Genomic DNA, 20,562 nt, shown 5'->3' with positions numbered 1-20,562 from the left:
CTTTGTGTGCTAGTTCTTATTTTGTTCAGTATCTGTAAGAAGCTTGTGTTTTCTTGGTGCATTGGCTGCAACAACTTGTAGTATTTGACATGAGTTCTCCAAAATGACCCTAGCATTGATGAGCTTGTTGCCTGCTCTGCAAATATCTAGGAGTCTTTCACTGGGCTTGCTTGGCAGAGGTTGCCACAAAGTAGGACATCTACCCCCCCGAAGGGTTTTCTGTGGTTATGCTTGATCTCTCTCATCCGCATGTCTGCTGCCAAAAACGTGTTTTTTCCAACCAAAGATATCTCATCTATCAAGAGTGCCTCGACGTCCTTGTATTGTGTGGCTAGCAGTTGAAGCTTTTCAGAAGAAAGACATGTATATGTACCTGTTAATAAAGGTAGATGAAGAGCAGTGTGTATCGTGTTTTCATTAATTGCCTTCGCTGCTTTTCCTATGTAGGCTAGCAGCAGGATCTTTGGCAAGTGTGTGTCTGAGTTTGATTTATGTGAATGGTGTTGACGCAAGGCATCCGCTATTGTGTAATTTGAATGTAAATATATTTCAAATCTCTAACAAATTAGAAATTTTTTTCGTCACATACATTACGACCCCTCCATCCACGAACTCTTCCACTAGTCATGTGAGCATGTGCCTCCTATCGGCCACAAAAGACAGCTACCGCAGACAAGAGAGGCTAAGTAAAAGAAGCCAAAAAACATTGCTACTCACTAGGGAATCATGATTGGGAGTAGTTTGTGTTCTTTACCATCGCGCGGTCCTCGGGGTTAGGGCTATGGGTAATGATCACCATGTCTGTTGGAGGGCCATCCAGATCCCACCTTGACGATAACGAAGGCTATGGTGTCGATTACTGAGGTGACATTCTCCATCTGATTTGTCGCCCAAGGTACATAGCGCTTGATAACGTTGTTGGGGACAAATGAAATATCACCATTGAATGAAAAATGGCGAAGGCTCAACACGGATCGGAGCGATCATTAATAGGAAGAGAGGAAAATAGGCAGTTTGGGAAGCCCATATTTGTTCGAGGTGCAACTTTCTTTCATGGGTCGATTCTAGAACAATACAATAGCTGTTAGATCCGGTGTGACTCCTTCTGTTTCGCTGTTCGAGGTGTAAGTCCGCAAGGACACTCCTTCTGCTTTGGTATTGGAGGTGGAAGTTCACAAAGAGGCTGCTTCTACTAGGAATTTCATTGTACTAGAAGCAGCACCGAATCCATTTTGCACAAAACAGGAGCGACAGAGAGCCAATCAAAAATACCTCAAGTCAGGTGGCACCTATCAATAGAGTACCCACCTTTGCAAGCATTAGCATTGCCAAATAAGTTGGACTGCCTACATTCTCAGGTCACGCAAATGAAGATCCTATTATTTGCTTTCGCATTTAACAGCACATCATAGTAACTTTTGAGAGACAATTCTATGATGAATCATTAGCAAAGAGATAATAACCTGAGGCAACCAAATCTTGAAGACCAGATCACCAACTTTAATCTCCTACAGAGCACAAATACGAGGGCATAATTCTTGAACCAATCGAAACAGAATGGAAAATTTTTATTGTGCCCAAATGCCATACACGTTCTAGTTGAATAAACTGAGGGACATGTGATCAATTCTCCAGAAGCATCGCATCATCGTCATCAGACAATTCTAGGAGTGGAGCGTAGAGGATTGATTTCGTAGCATGCAGAGTGTCGCCATGGAAGCACCTGCGATCATGCAGTAGGCATTCACCATGTGAAAGATGATCAAATCGAATGTAATGAGATTGAAGGAAACCGGTTGTTACAAAATTTTGGAAATCTCTAGGATCGACAATGGTGCGGGAGAAAATGAGATTAGGACGACGACCGTCCATGCAAACGTAGCAAACATACATGCAAACGGAGGTGAAATGCATGCGACGAGACACGTGGACGACAAGAGCGCGAGAAACACTGACCAGAAGAGAGGCGATGCGTGGAATATCCACACAGGTACGAATTCGTGAATAAACAAATTGTGGCTTTTTCGCTTCTGTAAGCTAGCCTAGCATCACTTAGGCTGCCCATTGACACCGGAAGGCCAAAAAAAAGGGCACTAGAAGGAAATGGTAGATCATTTTTCAAGGGCCTGCAGGACAAGGGAAATTTTCCAATGTGGGAGGTCTTTTGAAGGTACATTTGTCTCTTGTTCAATTGTGTCTTTGGGCAAAACCCTTTGATTGTGAGATTTTAGTTGTGATAAACCCTAAACCCTTAGAGAGAGTCTGGTTTTCTTTCATTGTAGTGGCGTCGAAGGATTTTGCGAGGTTTTGGGAGGAGAGAGACAGTGCGAAAGATGGCTCTTCGCAGATCGTTTGCTCTCTCGGGCATCAGATTTCTGAGACCTCGACCTGCTTCCCCCCCCTTCCCCTCTCCCTTCATTCGTTCCTCTTCTCCTATCTCCACATTCTTCGACGAGGAACCCGACGATGATGGACCCGACAAATACGATGAGCCCGTCGCATTGGTCACTGGCGCATCCCGAGGACTGGGTCTCGAGTTTGTGAGTGCTTCTCCTGACAATTCCCTGCTTGTTTGACCATGCGTCCCTGGACACTACCATGCAAAACTTCTGCTAGATAAATTTGTCGCACCAGTTAGCGAGCAACTTTTGCAATGTCTACTCTGTGGGCTGGAAAGCTCTTGACCTGACGAGCAGGTTCGGGCTACATGCTAACTGTCTTCTTGTGGTTTTTTCGTAAGTTCTATTCTTATGTACGCGTCATCATCTATAGTCTCAGTCGTATCAGTCCGCATGTACTTTATTGTCACTGAAACTCCACGTTATGTTATTCAGACAATAGTACCAATCAAATGGAGAAACCGTTTTGCCCAGCAAACTCATCTTTGCCTCTTACGGTCTAATCTTAATTGGCATGTAGGAATGTTCTAGACGAGAACATTGGATGATTTTAAGAGCTTTCGTACTTTCAGGTAGTCTTTGACGTATTAGGGAATGGGCTTGGGGCAGCAGTTGCCATTTCCCAGGTCATCTTCAAATGGCGACCTGCCATAATAGGGAGCCATTTGATGGTGACCTGCTGACCCATGCATATTCCTCTACTTGCAAGGCCCAGGACAGTGGGAGCCATGAGGAACAGATAACAGCTCATTTTTGACCTGCTGGACTAAAATCTGTAATCCATAGCCTTTCACAGATTTGGCTATGTTGTCCTCCTGTTTGTCAAATGCAACTAATATAAAGCTTCATTTGTGATTTATGCCTGCAACCGGTTATCCCGATAGACTTTCAAATAAAGAACGTTATTTTGCAGACTCGGCAATTGTTGACTAAGTATCCAGGTGTTGTTGTATACGGGACAGCGCGGAACCCTGATGCATCTGTTGGTCTTCAATCTCTAAAGAGAAGGCACCCTGTACGCTTGGAAGTTGCTACGCTAGATGTGACGAAGGAGGATACCGTTAAGGCAAGTATTTAAAACCATACTTGGGCATTGGACTATTGTGTATTGAAAATTTGACATTAACACTTATGTAACTGAGTTGGGGTTTTAGTCTCATGATCGTATGGAATATGGGACATTTGTGTTTTATTTATTTGCTTTTTTGTGCTCGGTTGCTTTCTCTTGACTATACGTTTACTATATATTTCTTCCAATAAAAAAATGTGGTTTTAAATTGAAGGGCCATCCTAATTGCAAGCTTCTGCAGGTTTGTGGCTGGTATATGTTTAACATGTTTACTCTTCTACTCAAGCAATCCAACATGTTTCTTGTTGAGGGAGGCGTTGCGATTATTGGAGGGTGTTTCATTTTGGGGGATGACGATGAGGAGACTCTATTAGTGTCCTCCCTGCAAGTGTTTTTACTTGTCATTGCTCATACTGGATTCGCAATGACGATGAAAAGTTGTCGTAATGTGTCCTATGTTACCTTAGTAACTCTTGTCTCTTTATTTTTATTCTTCTCTATTTTCTCTCCTTATTTCTTTTGTTTCATACTTTATATAGAATACATATGGCACGTTGATATCATATTGTTGTTTTCACTTAAACTTTGAGTGCTTTGGGCATAAATCTATTTGTATTGTGGACACCTTTGCTTGAAGTCTTTTATCTTGTTCTATGCATGATTTTATGTCCTTGGAAGATTTTGTAATTCTACATTCGCTAAAGATGGAAGAGGTCATCAATTAGAGCCATTCACTTTTCCAAGAATTATGAACTTTAGCACAAGCAGAGATTCAATGTCTAATTTTGACATAAGAGCAAATACCTAAGAAGACCCATGTCCAATATCTAGAGCCTATGCGAAGTGCAAATAGTAGGCAAACAATTCATGGCCATTGTTTTGAAGAATTCAAATGCAGGGTACGTGCTTGTTTGTTTTCTTTTGGGTGTTTTATAAATTTGCTTCATGTTTGTTAAAAAAATTTGCTGATTTTAGAATGTCCTCTAAAAAATTTGGCAGTATCTGTAAACTTTTTCCAATGTTGATGTTTGAAGATTGTGTTGTAAGTATGGGTCAACGTTGATTTGATTACATGCTTGTTAAATTGATGCTAAAGAATTGTATGAGTTGTCATCAATGAATTGTGTACCATTTGAAGGGATCTCATGTATAATGTGAATTGAATGCATACTTTGATAGCTACATGCTCCCAAGAAACTGCCAATTGAAGGTGGTGAGAATGTGCTGAAGCCTTGAAATGCTACAGGATTTCGACACAAGTTTTTGACACATTGCAGCCTAGGGTAAGTTATAAACAACGATTGATACAAAGAGAATGAGCTACAAGAATACAACCTTGGTTATGATGATACAAAGTTGGTTCGTTGATTAGGAATACCATGCCAAGCTTGGAATTATAAACAACATTATTACTGTGCAATTGTATTTTTGAAATATTTACCATAGATAGATCAGTCCAGGATGAAGGATAGTGAGACCTTGGAAAAATTTGCACCTAATATTGAATCCTTAGGAATGAAGTATGCAACTATGGGCATTGTTACAGCCGTTGCAATTTGCTTTATTGTTCGATTAAATGAATCAATATGAATTGTAAGTTTTGCCAAAGGATGAAATTTTCAAATGGTTAATTCTTGATGGAATATGTAAATGTGGAACTAGTGCTGTAAAAGTGGTGGGGATTCGCATCCTTAGAGATGTAAAGAAACATTTAATAATCATGGACTTTTGGGTTTTGTAGGTCATTGTGTCAGTATTTTCCATGTTCTAAACCCATATAGATAAGTTTTGTAGAGCTCAATAGATTGAGAGTTCAATTGTATGTGCTTGGCTGAGCAAGGTGATACTCGATAATGAGGACCTGGAACTGATAATTTTTTGTAATTCGCTTTACGTCAGAATCTCGCTGAAGAAATAAGTGAGAAATATGGACGCGTGGACCTTATAGTTAATTGTGCTGGTGTTTTACATATACCAAACCATTTGGAGCCAGGTGAGTTACATTCATTGTTTATTTTATGAATGTTCAAAGGTTTTATTTCAAGTAAAAATGCCATGAACCCTTTGTGAGTAGCTGGGTAGAAAGTTGATGTTGTGGAATGCGTACATAAGTTTTGACATATTTTCATGCAAAATGAATTGAGAGTTCAATCGTATGTTCTTGAGTGAGAGATGTTGGAACTTCATAATCAGCCTTTGAACCATCAGTTGTGTATTGGTTGCAATGTGTTGGTTTGTGTGTGTTGTGCTCATGAGTACCAAGTACATCAAATTGAATTCCTTTTCTTTGAAAGGAGGAGCAAGATGCGTGGGTTGGGGTAAGAGAAGGGAGAGTTAGTCCGTGTGTGAGGAGTAACAGAGTGGGTATCTAAGGGTAAGAGAGAGGAGAGCCAAACAGCAGGTGGTATACCTCATTACCATTCGTCAGCACTTCTAAACTGAAGTACTTCAGGTGATTGGGCTTGACACATGCCTATGCGACCTATCTTCCCTTTGTATTTCAACCCTCCCTAGAGTAGGAGGGATGGACATGTACCCGGGTCACATTTTCTGCGAGGGTGTCATGCTAGTTTCAGACCTGATCCTGGATACCAGTGGCAGTGGCTGCACCAGGGTACAGCACATGTTCGGGGGGATGGTGAGTTGCTCCGCTGCTGCCTATTCCAAGGCCAGGTTGGGGGGCTTACCAAGCCACCCACCTGGTCAGGTAACCCAGCTAGCCTTGTCTGGTCACCTCTGCGCAGAACCAACCCCATGGGTTGGGTCAGACCAACCTAGCAGTCAGCCCAGGATAAGCAGGCCGACTGTAGAGGTGAGGGGGCAATACGTGGGTCTCTCCACTACCCTCTTTTAGCACTAGTTCTCTGAGGTTTTTGGCTAGTCATAGAGGGACTTATCCCCTGAGTTTGGTGTCACATCTCTCCACCTGTGTCACATCTTTTCCTTCATGTGAGTTTACTGCTTTGTTTACTTTTCACAAATTCACTGCACTTTCGCACCTACTTGATGTAAATTTCTCTTCATACGCCAAATAATTATTTTTTTGTACCTGTATGGTGCTGTCCATCACCAAGTAGTATGTGAGGGTACTCTTTACATGATGCTAATGAACTGCCAGGAATTCTTGTTGTCTTGTAAGCCCTTCCATTCGATGAGAAACTCCATGTAAACATTGTTGTGAAGGACCCCTGCTTCTGATGTTTGTGAGCTAGAATGTAGAAGATTTGAGGATTCTCTGGGGCTGGTTGGCTGCCAAACAGTCTATATGAGTGGTTTTGATTTAATGAAAGGCAAAATCAAAACCATTACACGAAAGACAAAATCAAAACCATTTATTTAGACTCTTTGGCCGCTGGCCAGCCCTTCAGAATGCTTCATCCTTTAGCTTGTCTTTGATATCTCCATACAACATTGTTTGTCTAAAGCAGATTAATTTCCAGGGACTCTTTGTCAATTGTGTGGCTGCAGAGGTTCTCATATCCAGGTGTGATCCTGAGAAATTGATGATTCCGTTCGAGGTCAATGCTATTGGTCCCATGATTGTGGCTAAGGTAAGTTCAGTGCTGAGGTTTTTTCTGACACATTTTGTATGGCTGTAGAAATTGTGGATGTATTAAGGCTGAGGGTATGCTGTTGTGTTTTGTTTACAAATTTCATTTTGTTCACAAGTTTGAAATTTGTACAGCATTTTTGGGAGCTGCTGAAGATAGGAAAAGGCACTGGGACAGGGAGGGCAGGAGCTGTTATCGCAAACATTAGTGCTAGGGCCTCGTCGATAAAAGATAACACACTTGCAGGCTGGTATGGCTACCGGGCTTCAAAGACTGCTCTTAACATGAGTACGTAATCAACCTCAACCTGTTTGGGCCAATTGCAAATAGCTATTGTCAATCTCACACCCTGCACATCTCTCTCTCTCTCTCTCTCTCTCTCTCTCTCTCTCTCATGTGCGCATGTGCACACATGAATTCAGACACACGTGCTTGTGCTTGTGCAGGCATGCACATTGCATTTACATCCAAAGCCCATATTCTTGGAATATACATACCCACTCTGACACAGACAAGCACACACAATAGTTTTTAATGTCCTTTGTACATACATGCATGTGAATTTCTTCTTTTTAATAGATAGATAGATTGATTGATTGATTGAGAGAGATATATTGAACTCATATGGTGTGGTCTTTTTCCCAGTGACTAAATCATTGGCGTTAGAAGCAATGCATCGCAAGGATCCTATCATCTGTTGCCTTTTACACCCAGGCACTGTAAATACAGATTTATCAAGGCCTTACTCAGCTAAAGTGCCTCACATGAAACTTTTTTCAACAGATTATGCTGTTGAGAGGCTCCTAGGAATAATTAATAAAGCTAGATATGAAGACAATGGCAAATTCACTTCATGGGATAGGCAAGAGGTTACATGGTAAGCACTCTGATGTGCCTGACATGTCAAGTGCTGTTCGTTTTCTGGTTTTGCTGGGTAGCATCTGTGACCGAAGGGACAAATTATCCTTTTGTCTGGATGAGATCTATATATCTATATTTCAGTATTGTATAGGAAACAAACAGCTTTTTAAAGCTCTTGTAGGAATAGAACTTAAAGCATTAGTATTAGAGTTTTGGATTTTGCATCCCTTTATGACTGCTAAGGTTTACATGTCATGTCAACAGAACAGCTGGTTACATGGAATCCTCTGAAGTGTGATTTCATAATTTGATGCCTTAACAAGAGGAAGAAAGTTAAGGGATCATTTGTATGGGGTGATGAATTGGAATGTGTTTAATTTATAGATGATTTTCTTCCAGTTCTCTTGCAATGCTCCTGTAAGATGCGCGTCCTTCATTTTAGACTTAAACTTTGCATATTGTAGCTATCAGCAGAGTGGATCAGTTAATATTTGGGATTGTTGGGGTACATTTGTCATGATATTGAGAGGTTGTAGCTATCAGCAGTGCGGATAAGTTAATACTTTTGATTATTGAGCTGCATTTGTCATGATATTGAGAGGCCGAGGTGATAAGCAGCCCTAGATGATTAACAAATGCTCACTTCGAGATGTCCTTGCTCTGCTGTACTATAGTTCTAGTGAATGATTTTGCTTACATTTCATCAAGTTAGAACTTAAGCTTGTTTGTAGGTTTTGTGGGGTTCTTTCTGGTTGGGGCATAGTGCCACTTGGCACAAGGCTTGGGAGGCATATGGTGTCTTTGTGCACTGCTTGTGAGCACCTCAAAAAGATAGGAGGGTTGATATCCAAATTTCAGATTTTATTCAAGCCCATACGATAGGCACAAATGTGTATAAGAGTTTCTAGTGCCACTTTGAAATCAAGTCCACATGCCACCATTGCTTGAAAGTGCTGCTACAAGATCTATCCTTGGAATACCTCCCCTATGCAGGCAAAAGTTTGAGCATCATGATGCCCTCCCACATCAGGCCTTCGTGCATTCCTTAATGGGTGCGGCACATACCCTTACAATCCCCTAATATCCCTCAACATCTATCTAGGTTGCCACGTCTATCTAGGTACAACCACTCCCATCATTTGGTGCATAGTAGTTCCTTTGGCTTCTCTGTTATCTTTGAGTAAGATCCATTTAATATCCAGATCTTTGTGTCTTCTTGGCTTGTACGATGAACTGAAATTTCGGCCCAATGATTAAAAAGCTGCAACAGAACACACTCCAAACTCATCAAACCTGACTATCTATGTGGACTTTGGTATGGTGTCCCTTAGACCTGGCTATCTATGTGAACTTTGGTATGACAGGTATGTAAGGAACCTTAGTGGTACCAATCATCTTTTGGAAGGCTACCCATCATAACATTGAGTGCTTTCCTTTTTGTCTCTTTCGCTTTGGAATTCCTCGTAATTCGGCTCATGAACTATACATCTATTGAACTTTTTTGGATTTGAAGAAACACATTTCTCAACCGCAGAAACCTTTGTTGGCTGATTTGTCTGGCTGCTCCGTTTTAATCTCCATTTGTTGCAAATGTGTTTTAAGGTTTGCAATCTCTTTTTTTTTCCCCCTTTGCGGTACCCTACCACATCTCTTTCTCTCTCTCTCCATAAGTAAACCACTTGGTCACTAGCAAAGTTTCAACAAATTCATAGTAGAGTGGAAAGAGATAAGAGTAACTCTAATCAAGAAAGCTATCAAAGAAAATGGCTCATCAGAAAGCACAGCCATCGATGCATTCGAACACCTTATTGTGCCTTCCCTCCTCATTGCAAGAGGAGGTAACTCTAGGCTTAAGTAGGAGGCCCAATTGTAGCTCTACCGAATTGCATACTTGCATACATCTACAAAGTTCCCATGACTGTTTTTGCCATTGAGACCTTGCCAAAATGGACAACTGTCATCTGTATGAAGCAAAACATGAGTGTGGGCTTGCTCATCTTTCTCGCCCTCTCCTTTGTATCCCCATTACATGAATGTATTTCTTGAATGGAATACAATCAATAGTGAGGGAGAGCATGACACTTCTTCAACCAACTCCAACATCATATGAAAAGGGTGTGATGCATACTCTTTCATGTCTTTTAAAGTAGACACAAGAGTAGTTTTCTCAACTTTGACACTAGTAATGTACTTAATTTTCTCAACTTTGACACTAGTGATGTACTTAAGTAAATAGGTGGATATTGAAAAATACATACAAACGAGGAATTTTTGTTGGATGCCGCCATGTACATTGCTCAACAATTGGGATATGACAAACCATTCATTAATGGTGCTACAACCAAGCGAATCAAAGGTTATCCTAAAGAAATACATGATGGATTGATGAAGTGCTTGTTGGGTAGCAGGGGGTGCTTGTCGGGTAGATGGAGGGGGTTAGCTTAGGAAGTCATGGATTTTCATGAGTCACCTTGTTGTTCGGCTCCTTTGGCCTTGAACAAATCTAGCTACACTTGAAGTGCATTTTGCTCCTTAGTTAAGGCAATTAATTTCCTGGGACTTGTCTTATTGTTGCATTGGCCCCAAAGTATCGAACCTTCTTTTTGCACTTTGCATTTGTTGTGATAGCATGTGAACTCAACCTCAAGAGTTTGCCTTTGAGTCTTGAGAGTTTGCTTTTGAGTCTGGTGCTTGTCGGGTAGATGGAGGGGGTTAGCTTAGGAAGTCATGGATTTCCATGAGTCACCTTGCTGTTCGGCTCCTTTGGCCTTGAACAAATCTAGCTACACTTGGAAGTGCATTTTGCTCCTTAGTTAAGGCAATTAATTTCCTGGGACTTGTCTTATTGTTGCATTGGTCCCAAAGTATCGGACCTTCTTTTTGCACCTTGCATTTGTTGTGATAGCATGTGAACTCAACCTCAAGAGTTTGCCTTTGAGTCGTGGTGTTGAGAGTTTGCTTTTGAGTCTCATCCCCGAGAGTTTGCCTTTGAGTCTTAGATGTAGCTTCCAGAGCTTATAATTGAGTCTAGAGTTGCTTTAGGCGCTAATACCATATTCAAAGTTTGTTTTAGACTTTAGTAAAATCCAATTTCAAAATTGTACTAAATAAAAGTCCAAAATTTTTAAATACCATAGCCCCTTGGTTTTTTCATGTCTTTTAACTGCTTGAAATAAGCCACAATAATTAAGCCAAGTACTTATAAACCCAAGTCTTGATATATACAATAGCGCACTGCCATATCTTTAAAAGAAAACATTGCTTGAAACTAGAAATGGTCTGCCAATATCGCTTAGATCAAGTGGCTAGAACGTGTGAGCGTGTTTGTTCCGTTGGCCCTAAGTTCAAGCCCCATATCGGCATCGTCGTTGCCCCTTGAGCTAGTTTCAAGGTTCTCAACCTTGAGATTGTGGTGCCATGAGCACATAAGTAGAAGAAAAGATATGTGAAGCAAAGGCCTAATGCCACATGGCATGGAGGTATTATCCCACTTTTGAGGAAGAAATTGCAAGTATGTATCCACTTCTATAAAAGCGATTCGTTCATTTCAAGCAACATCATCAAGCAAGCTCTCAAGTCTCTTTATGAGTAGAAGTCTCAATCTTGTAACCTAATGGAACTTGAGTCTCTGCTTCTACAGTTTAGCTCTTCATCATGTGTGCAATTATGTTGCATCCAACTTAGATTAGTATTGTCAGATGTATGAGCTTAGTGTCCTTTTAGATAATCCTCTCATAGAAGGAGAGCTCGATCCGTGCCTTCTATGGTATCAAAGCTTAGGTCTAACTCTCCTAGATTAGTTTTAGATTGAGTGACTGACAATTTATCTTAAGTATTCTTCTTCTTGGGAGTTCATTTTCATTGAGAAGAATTTCTATTGATCCATTGTGAGAGTTCATTCTCTTCAGTCCTTTGAGATATTTCATTGTAGTGTGCGATAGACTTTTCTATGATGGAAAGACTCTATTGATGTGTAAGGAAGAGACTATCTTGTGAAAGAGGGAGACAAATAGGGAGTCTCTTCATCATCTTGCTTTATGAGAGAGCAGTCCTACTCTAGTCTAAATACATGTAGACACTCAACCACGACACAAGAAGTAAAGGCATGCCTCTATAGCATAAGGCAGACTTGACAACGTACAAACAAAAGCTTCAAGAAGTAGCTGCAACCATTGATGTTGCATACACAGGGACCACATAACAAAACGGCTAGACACCTACAACTCAAACATAGAGAGGAGCTAGCATTCAAAGGATAGACTCTATGCTCAACACTACAATAACTCAAAGCTAGCAGGTCACTGACCACAGATTGGATGACCTTGTAGAGCTGAAAGAATGTAGCAATAACAAGACTCTCAATACTGACAGTTTGGAAAATGAAGAAAGACAACACAACAATAGTCAAATAGCCACAATAGAAACATGCGTAGCAGATGTCCATTGACATAAATTGCTGCAATAAGCAGACACAACCAAACCAAAAATGAAGAACTCACAAGCAAGAAATAGACATGAGAAAATTGCACTCCTATGCCTACACAACATGTCGACAAGAATATGTTAAAGACTACAGTGACACACATCCAATAGCCAATGTAGTACAAATGATGACATCTCCAACTCTGGCAAGTAGACTATACTCAATGGCTACAACACAAAGAAAGGCTTGAATGACTAGTAGACAACATGACCCATAAGCAACATCAGACTTGATGACCCAATCAAAGTACTCAAATGCTAGATTCTGCGATGTGACATACTAAAATCAAAGATGACATTGAATTCCAGTAGATGAAATCATTGATGAAATCATATAATTTTTTGCAGCCACACCCCTTGTCCATGTGTTAGGATAGGGTAGCATACATGGTAGATTGGTCACCCAGACACGGCTTGGTCATTGTGTTTACACGTGTCATCATCTTATCTACACATTCAATAGTCCACATTACCTTCTCGTCATGACATCACGGCTGGCCACTTTTCCACGCCATAAGTCCACATCATAGTGCACATCATCTGCCATATAATTACTACCATGTCAGCAGGTGACACCGGAGCAATGCTAGCTACGTGCAATTACCTCTTTCTAGGCATAGTTTTCACACAGAATCTACATCAATTGGACCCTTCTCCTTGATCAAAACTTTGATAAGTAGTAATTCTTGATCCATGAAGAATTTTCCTGTGATCCAAAAAAGAAAAATGATTGACTTTTTATCCCTATGCAGTCATCACATCAAAACCATTATATGCAATTAGAATATTTCCAATATTGAAATAAATAAATCTCTATAAGAAATTTGCAACAAATGGCAAAGCACAGCATGAATGCACAAACCAATATTGTAACCATGCCAAAACCACAAGTGCATGAGATGAATATATCACAGAAGATGGCATCCTCAAATAATGCATTAAAGGTATGTGGAGAACAAAGCTTCATGTATCAAGCTACATCAATAAAAGAGGAGAATTCTATCAACACAATGTATTAAAACATAAATCTTACCACCTTTAGCCCATGTTTTATAAACCTCACCAAATGAGTAAAACTTGGTTTTTAGTTATCAAACTTGACCACCTAAGAGCAGCTATGTAAGCACCCAAGGGAGGGTATTGATCATGTCTTAATGACACACTTGACCACCTTAAGTAGAAAGTATGTACTAAGGGGAGTGGACTTTTTATTTTTTAAACACACATCTAGCCACCTTGCAGTAGCCAATGTATCATGGCACCAAGGGGAGGTGACGAGAGTTGCGGTATCATGAAGTCATAATTAGAGGAAAAGGTATGTGTAAAGACATAAATATGAGTAAAAGTATCCATTCCTATAAAATAGAGGTTCATTTCAAGAAATATCATCAAGCAAGCTCTGAAGTTTCTTTATGAGTACACATCTCAATCTTGTAACCTAATTGAGCTTTGCATCCATCTTAGATTAGTGTTGTCATTTATATAGGATTACTGTCCATTTAGGTAGTCCTTTCATTACAAGGAGATATCCATCCATGCTTTCTTAGAGGTTCCATGAGCCAAAATTCTAATTCCTATTTGAGAGCTTTCGCAATTTAATGCTATAGGTTGGACTACCGACATAGCTTTCTACTACTCTCCCTGGGCACTTAGGAGCTTGCTGTGAGCCAGTCTTCCAAGCATGTAGGCCAAACCATCCAAGAATGTTAATGAGATGTTGCCGACACTTAGGAGATGACTTATGGCATCAAAGGGAGATAGGTGGTGGATGAGGTGGAGGAGCTATAGAGGGATCAGGCACATTTGTCAAGTCTTGCAAAACATAAGGCTTGATTGGTTCCTCGACTCTTGATGCTAGTGTTGGAGGCCAAGGGTACAAGGCATTGATGCTCACGAGATCCTTGTTCACGTGCAAATTCCATTTTTCTTCCACTTGCTAGACCACGTACATCAAATTTGGATTTACGATGCCCAAGTGCATGAATTTGTATTTATACATTTTGTGATGCACCTATGGCTTAGTCTCGGCTTTAGTGGATTTTCAATAATTTGTGCCACATTGTAGTGTTGTTGATCATGACCACTGCGAGGAGATGTTCGATGAGTCATAGTAGCTTGGGATAGTATACAGGTAGGGCTAATGCAATTGGCCTAGGAAGTTTACATGCTTTACCCATAATGGCAAGTCGCTCTACCTAGTATGTTGCCCATTGTCATCTCACTTTCTCTTTGACTGCTAGGTCGAATTGGGGTCAAATTCATGATTGGCATGGTCATAGAGAGAGGCCTTTAGCTAGGACATAATCCATGAGCATTACTCTAATTGGTGGCTAGTAGATGTGGAGTGGGAAGCCATATCTTCTCCATGATCTTTTGCCAATGCCAAATACAAGGTATGGTAAGACACACAAAAGTATTCCTTGCCAGGGATAGCCCACTTAATATCCACTAGGGCAAAAAGGGCTAACGTCTAAACATATTTAGCAGGTGGGAGTGGCTCAGCAAATAGAAGGAAAGGGTGAGGGATGAAGATCTTGTTGGAGAATTTAGAGGGCAAGGCATAGCTTGGGAGGGGCGATGCTTGGCCTCTAGTAGAATTAGTGTGTGGGAAGGGGACCCTTCATCAAAGTTGCGTGCTATGGTCTTGAATGTGTGTTGGATGCTTGCTTTCTTGGTCCTTGTTGCATTAGTTCCTTGTGAGGTAGCCATCTTAGAGATGGTCATCTTAGTGGATGATGTTGGTGTGGAACTTTGAAGGGGGCTATATAGAAGACCAGGGGATAGCTTGGCTTGTTCAATTATCTTCATCATCTGGGCCATGTTGACATGGTAGCTTACTTGGAGGCATGTCAATCACAGAATGTGACCTCATCAATTTCTCAATCTACCCAAGGTCTCCAACCTATCCCAAAGGGCCACGTTTTAAGCTAGCCATCTATCAAGCTATTCATAGGGTTCTAGGGCTAATGTCTTAATGAGGGCTGACTTGAGTTCTCAGATCGTTTGCCTCTATGCCTTAACCCACTTGCATATCTCTGTGAGCTCTATAGTTTGCATTGCTTTTTGATTTTCTTGGAGATGAAGAGAAAGAGTCACATGCTGCACCTGTAATTTCTCTTAGTTCTTTGATAAGGTGGTAAATGCAACATTCAATGAATCCTTGAAGCTTGTTAAATGCTCCCTCGCTAGATGTATCTTGATCCATGTAGTGAGAAACCATGCATTGCTCATGCTCATAGTTTGCATGGTGTGCGTGGCACATTATCTGAGGGGGGACCTAGTGTATAACAATGTGATGAAGAATACAAAGGGTCGTCCCTTCATTTTGGAATGTGCACCTAATGTCATGTAACTTTGTGTGTGAAAGGTACCCATGCTTCATAAAAAAATAATATCTTAGGTACCCGTTCCCACTCTAGAGTTGTTGTGGCTAAGGCTTCAAGTGCGAGGTCTGTCCTTGATCATGTTGGGGATCGGGATTATCCTGATTTACAAGCTAATTGGCATCAGCCTTTCTAGCCTCATCTCCTTCTTTTGGTTTCTCATCAATAATTGTTTCATTGGTGTTAGATATCAATGCTCCACTCTCGTGTAACTATGTGGGAACCAACTAACTCTACTTATAAGCCCCCCATATGAGGAGAAAGCATTTGAGTAGCTCGGTTATCTGGTAGGTCCTCGTTTGGACACCAGATGGGGGCCATGTGTGGCCTGATGGCTAGACGGCTTCAGATAGAGTTGGCACACTGCCAACTAGGCTACATGGCAAGTGTGGGAAGGCATCCCTTGACTGACTGCACTGAGGGTAGACGGAGCATTTCCCGGGGTAGCCCACTCGGGTTGCGGGGCCCGTTTGGAGCCTCAGATGATCCCAAATGGCTCTGGTCCGAACGGATACCGTAGGTTAGTTGTTCTGTTTTGCGCACCAGTTCTATCGTATGGTCGGTGGCCTATTTCGGGACTGGCCCCCAGTCGACCGTTTTGGGTGGACTGGGTCGGTCATCCAATTGAGCCTAACTGACTACGACTGGTGGCTATATAAGAGCAAGCCTATGAAGCCCATTTCATCACTGACTACAGCAACCCTGATTCCTTAGCATCCAGCCTCTGTCTTCTACTGTTTTCGGCATGCCATCGAAGCTTCTTTCATAGGAGTGCACGGTTGGGAGGCAGCGCCATCTATTGTATTAGTTCTACAATAATCAAAATTTTGATTCTCCATACTATCTTGTTTTCTCTCTTGCGTACGAGGTCCTGTTATCTGTTGAGCACAGACGTATTATTTTCTTACAATTGTCAATAGGCTACTCGGATGCAGTTCTTTCTTCATTATGCTCCTCACAAGCATCCCATTCTTCTTGCCTGCCTACTAGAATGGTGGTCTTTTCTTTGTTCAGCTACTTGGATGTTACTTCATTATCTCCTTCGTTGCTTATTCATCTTCATGAAGAGACTCTATAGGGGTATGTGGAGGGAGTATAGGGCTACAAAGTGCTTGGATTTTCTTTGCTGAATCTCGCCTCTTTATCATAAGGCCTATCAGATACAATGTTCAGGGTTGGAGGGAATAGGTTTAGGGATGAGTGTTGGAGGAGGTGGAACAACAATCACTAAATGAATTGGTTTTAGAGTTGGGTAACGTGGAAATGGACAAGGCACAAAGGTACGAAGTCAACCAATCCAGCATGCAAGAGGTGCATGCCATGGAACTTGCTAGGTAGAATATAGTATTATATCATGCAAATGTGGGGGCCAATCTTGCAATGAGCTTGGCCCTTGGTAATCATCTGTGGTTGTATATCAAAACTTTTGGCCAAAATGCCTAACCAATTAATCAACTTGTTATACTCCCATGAAATTGCCCTTGGTAAAACTAGTATCCAAGTGATAATTCTAGCACTCTTCTTTAGGCCTATAAAATTGGTCCACAAAAGTTTAAAAAAAGTCATTAGCTCTAGATCCACCATCTTATTAATCAGATAATCTGCGATGACGAATAGCTTCCCAGTTGGAAGAAATCATCACGTTGCTCATTATAGGCAATTAGGGGCCTCTTTGGGCTAGGTGATATCTCATGATATTTGAGAAGAACATACTGATGGTAAAAAAATAGACTACCATCTGCATTATTGGGTCAACGTTAGCTTGGGTGTAGCCAATCACAAAACTATTTTCAGGGTCATTTTGGGGCTACGACGTGATGCGCTTCTGGGTGAATATTTAAATTTTACGCAGACTTGCACTCTCACCGAAAAGTTTCCCAACATCATGAAGGCGCACTGGCATAATAATGAGATGCAATCTATTTGTTCAAAACATGGCATATCTCGACACATGGCATCTCTGCACTGCTTCATCCAGTGCAGTCTTTGGCCTATGCCGCCTGATCACTTATTATCGCGCAGCCTTTTGTTGCAGCTTTGCCACCTGTCACTGCGCATGCACCCATGCAGATCGTTAAAATTGAAGATTGGCTTGGAGAGACCACCGTGTTGGTTCTTGCCGTAATAATTAGATGCAATCTATCATTCTGAACACTGCCACAATGTAGTCTCTAGCCTAACCACCTATCATCATGTAGCCTTGTGCCGCTTCTTTGTCCACAGCCCATGCAAATCATAGGTTGGCTTAGAGAGACCACCGCCCTGGTTTTTGGCATAGTAATGAGACGCAATCTATCATTCTGAGCATCGCCTCAGTGTAGTCTCTGGCATGACCACCTGTCATCACCCAGAATTCAAGGTTATCTTAGAGAGACCACCGCGTTGGTTCTTGGAGTTATAGCTTCGTTACCTATTTTTACGTATTATAGGAGGAGATCTATGAAAGCCACTGCACTGGTTCTTGGAGTTATATATTTGTGTACCAAGGAAAATGTATTCCGTTGTGCAACCAAGCAAAATGCAATTGACGATATGGTGCTTGAGGGGTCCCCTTTAGGAGTAAGGGCCATATCTACGTGCATTATACAATATCCAAGATGCCACTGGACAGGAATGGCATGTCGATATGGCCCTTGCCCCTAAAGGAGACCCCTCAAGGGCCATATCATCAATTGCATTTTTTGAAAGTTTAATTGTATTTTTCTAGATGTATCTCCATGCAACCACAACAATGGGGTTGTTGGAGTTATTTCATCACTATTTTGGTCATAAACCAAGGAAATTGTAGTCCTTCTTTCCTACTATTTTAGTCCTTGTTGCAATAAATATAAATGATGAAAAAAGTAAAATTTATCGAGTGAAAATTGACTAAAAGAGGTTACAATGTACATTTACATCCAATAATAGTTATATAAAAATCATCAACTTATACTGAGCAAAAATTGAACATAGGATCTTACATTTATAAAAACTCAGCAATTGCTGAGAGCCTTAAACAAAAGATTACAGGTAGCGTCCATAACCATTCAAATACAAATATAAAGGTTAACAATAGTGCATATTAAGAGCCTCAAATCGAACAAAAAGAGATTACATAAAATGCCTTAGAGACCAAAACATTACATCCAGTGAGCCAAAAGATCGTTGAGCTCGCCCAAAAGATTACATCCAGCCATTGCTAAGAGCCTCATCTGAGCAAGAGGGAATTTTTACAACTTAGTTTCCCACCAGTCTAGATTGTTGCATTAAAAATTTTTAGGGAGCCAAAGGAGGATATGATGGAGAGGCAGAAGACCATGCACATTGCCAGGACTCAGATTATGCCCCCCCAACAAGTCAAGAGTACTTTGCTCTAAAAATATTGAGGGCTTCATCGACATCTAGGAGGAAACCATACAGCACAGCCATAAAGAGGCCCTCTATGAGCATGTTATCTAAGGTGATGACATTCAAATGTGTGGGGAGTCGCCTATGGGAATGAAGGGTCTCCACTAGTGTGAGAATTTCTGCTCCATGTGAGTGCAACACAATCACCTTATATGAGAAGGAAGATACTATTGGGATCATAGAGGATTGAGGGGGGGACCAACTAGGCATGTTGAAGATGAGTGGGTGAGTAGAAGATGAGCAGGGGAGCAGATACAGTGATGAGAGTTAGAGGAGGGAGCATGGAGCAAAGTAGAAAGGAGGCAAAAAAGAGATAGAAGATAGAGGAGGGTGTGAAGAAAAGTAGTAGAGCATGGGCAGATCAGAGCAACATAGTAAAATGCCAAACGCAATAGATCTTATATATATTATAAAGTTCGAGCCACCGTGGTGGCTGGAGCTCGGGGTTCCATCCATATTAATTGCAAGCCACTGTGGTGGAATCCCCTAGACGGGTTGGTAATCATGAAGAAGATGCCATGTGGTGACACTCCACTGGCTGGTGTGTTATCTAAACGAGTACTTATCAGATGGGTGCGCCACTTTGTACCTAAGTCAATACCACCTAGGTTGAGGGGCATGCAAACTTATCCACGATAGACGTGGCTGATGAGAGCCACCACGACCAGGCGGTAATTTTCATTACGATGTCTAATCACTCATTACCATACACTCTAGTTCTCTACTGAGCATGCGAGCCCAGTGATTGGTAATTTTTACCACACTCAGTGATCATGCATGCTAAAGTGCGGATGAGCGGTGGCATGACTGGTAATTTTTACTGCACTCGTAGTGATCATGCATGCTAAAGCGTGATGGTGGGTGAGTGGTGGCATGGTGGAATCGTGGCCATGACAGATGTGACTGATGATAGCCACCACCATTGGTAGTAATTACCACAGAAATAAATCATGAAGGCTAATCACCTCTAATCCCTCATTACCATAATTTACTGCACTTGTAGTAATCATGCATGCAAGCTTGGTGGTGGTAATTGGAAGCTGTGTAATTGCAGGCCACTACAGTGGCTGGTAATTAATTGATAGCTTGGTGGATCTTAGCCACCAGCACAGACGTGGCTAGTAATCTTAGATGCCACCACCTCTAATCATTCATTACCATGCAAGTCAGTACTGTCGCCTTGAATTATTCAAAATTCGGGCCAACCACCATGGTGGCTCTCACCTTGATAGTAGTCGGGCTACAACCACTGCGGTGGCTCTCACCTTGATAGTGTAGTTGGCTATTACATTCCCCTAACTGTTTCCTCTTATATCCCTCTCGAGCGTTCTATTCTCCCTTGCAATCTCAAGCCTCCACTATTCCATTTCCTTCACTGCTTCATCTTCTATCCCTCTTGACCATTTCTTTCTTCCTTGCACTCTTCCTGC

General features: G+C 41.4%; 1 protein-coding gene across 1 annotated transcript; it reads left to right on the top strand.

Moving 5' to 3' along the window:
- Window positions 1-2,189: 2,189 nt before the first annotated feature.
- On the top strand, window positions 2,190-8,278 carry LOC147886241 (uncharacterized). Its single transcript, XM_087395475.1, has 6 exons — window positions 2,190-2,540; window positions 3,313-3,465; window positions 5,368-5,461; window positions 6,937-7,019; window positions 7,154-7,307; window positions 7,665-8,278. Exons 1-6 carry the CDS (start codon window positions 2,334-2,336, stop codon window positions 7,898-7,900), a joined length of 927 nt encoding a protein of 308 aa, XP_087251601.1. The 5' UTR covers window positions 2,190-2,333; the 3' UTR covers window positions 7,901-8,278.
- Window positions 8,279-20,562: the final 12,284 nt, after the last annotated feature.

Source organism: Dipteris shenzhenensis, chromosome 24 (assembly GCF_047967505.1).
Source record: "Dipteris shenzhenensis isolate YYH24624 ecotype China chromosome 24, Dip_SZ_1.0, whole genome shotgun sequence".
NCBI classification, from domain to species: domain Eukaryota; kingdom Viridiplantae; phylum Streptophyta; class Polypodiopsida; order Gleicheniales; family Dipteridaceae; genus Dipteris; species Dipteris shenzhenensis.
Note: the sequence above shows the minus strand (reverse complement) of the source record. Positions and strands in the feature narration are given on the sequence as shown.

What these genes read in the sequence shown, in the direction of transcription:
- LOC147886241 (XM_087395475.1), top strand. Translation starts at nt 2,334, where the DNA reads ATGGCTCTTCGCAGATCGTTTGCTCTCTCGGGCATCAGATTTCTGAGA. An exon ending in GAGGACTGGGTCTCGAGTTT is followed by an intron (nt 2,541 to 3,312) that starts GTGAGTGCTTCT and finishes GTTATTTTGCAG; the next exon opens with ACTCGGCAATTGTTGACTAA. An exon ending in ACCAAACCATTTGGAGCCAG is followed by an intron (nt 5,462 to 6,936) that starts GTGAGTTACATT and finishes GTGTGGCTGCAG; the next exon opens with AGGTTCTCATATCCAGGTGT.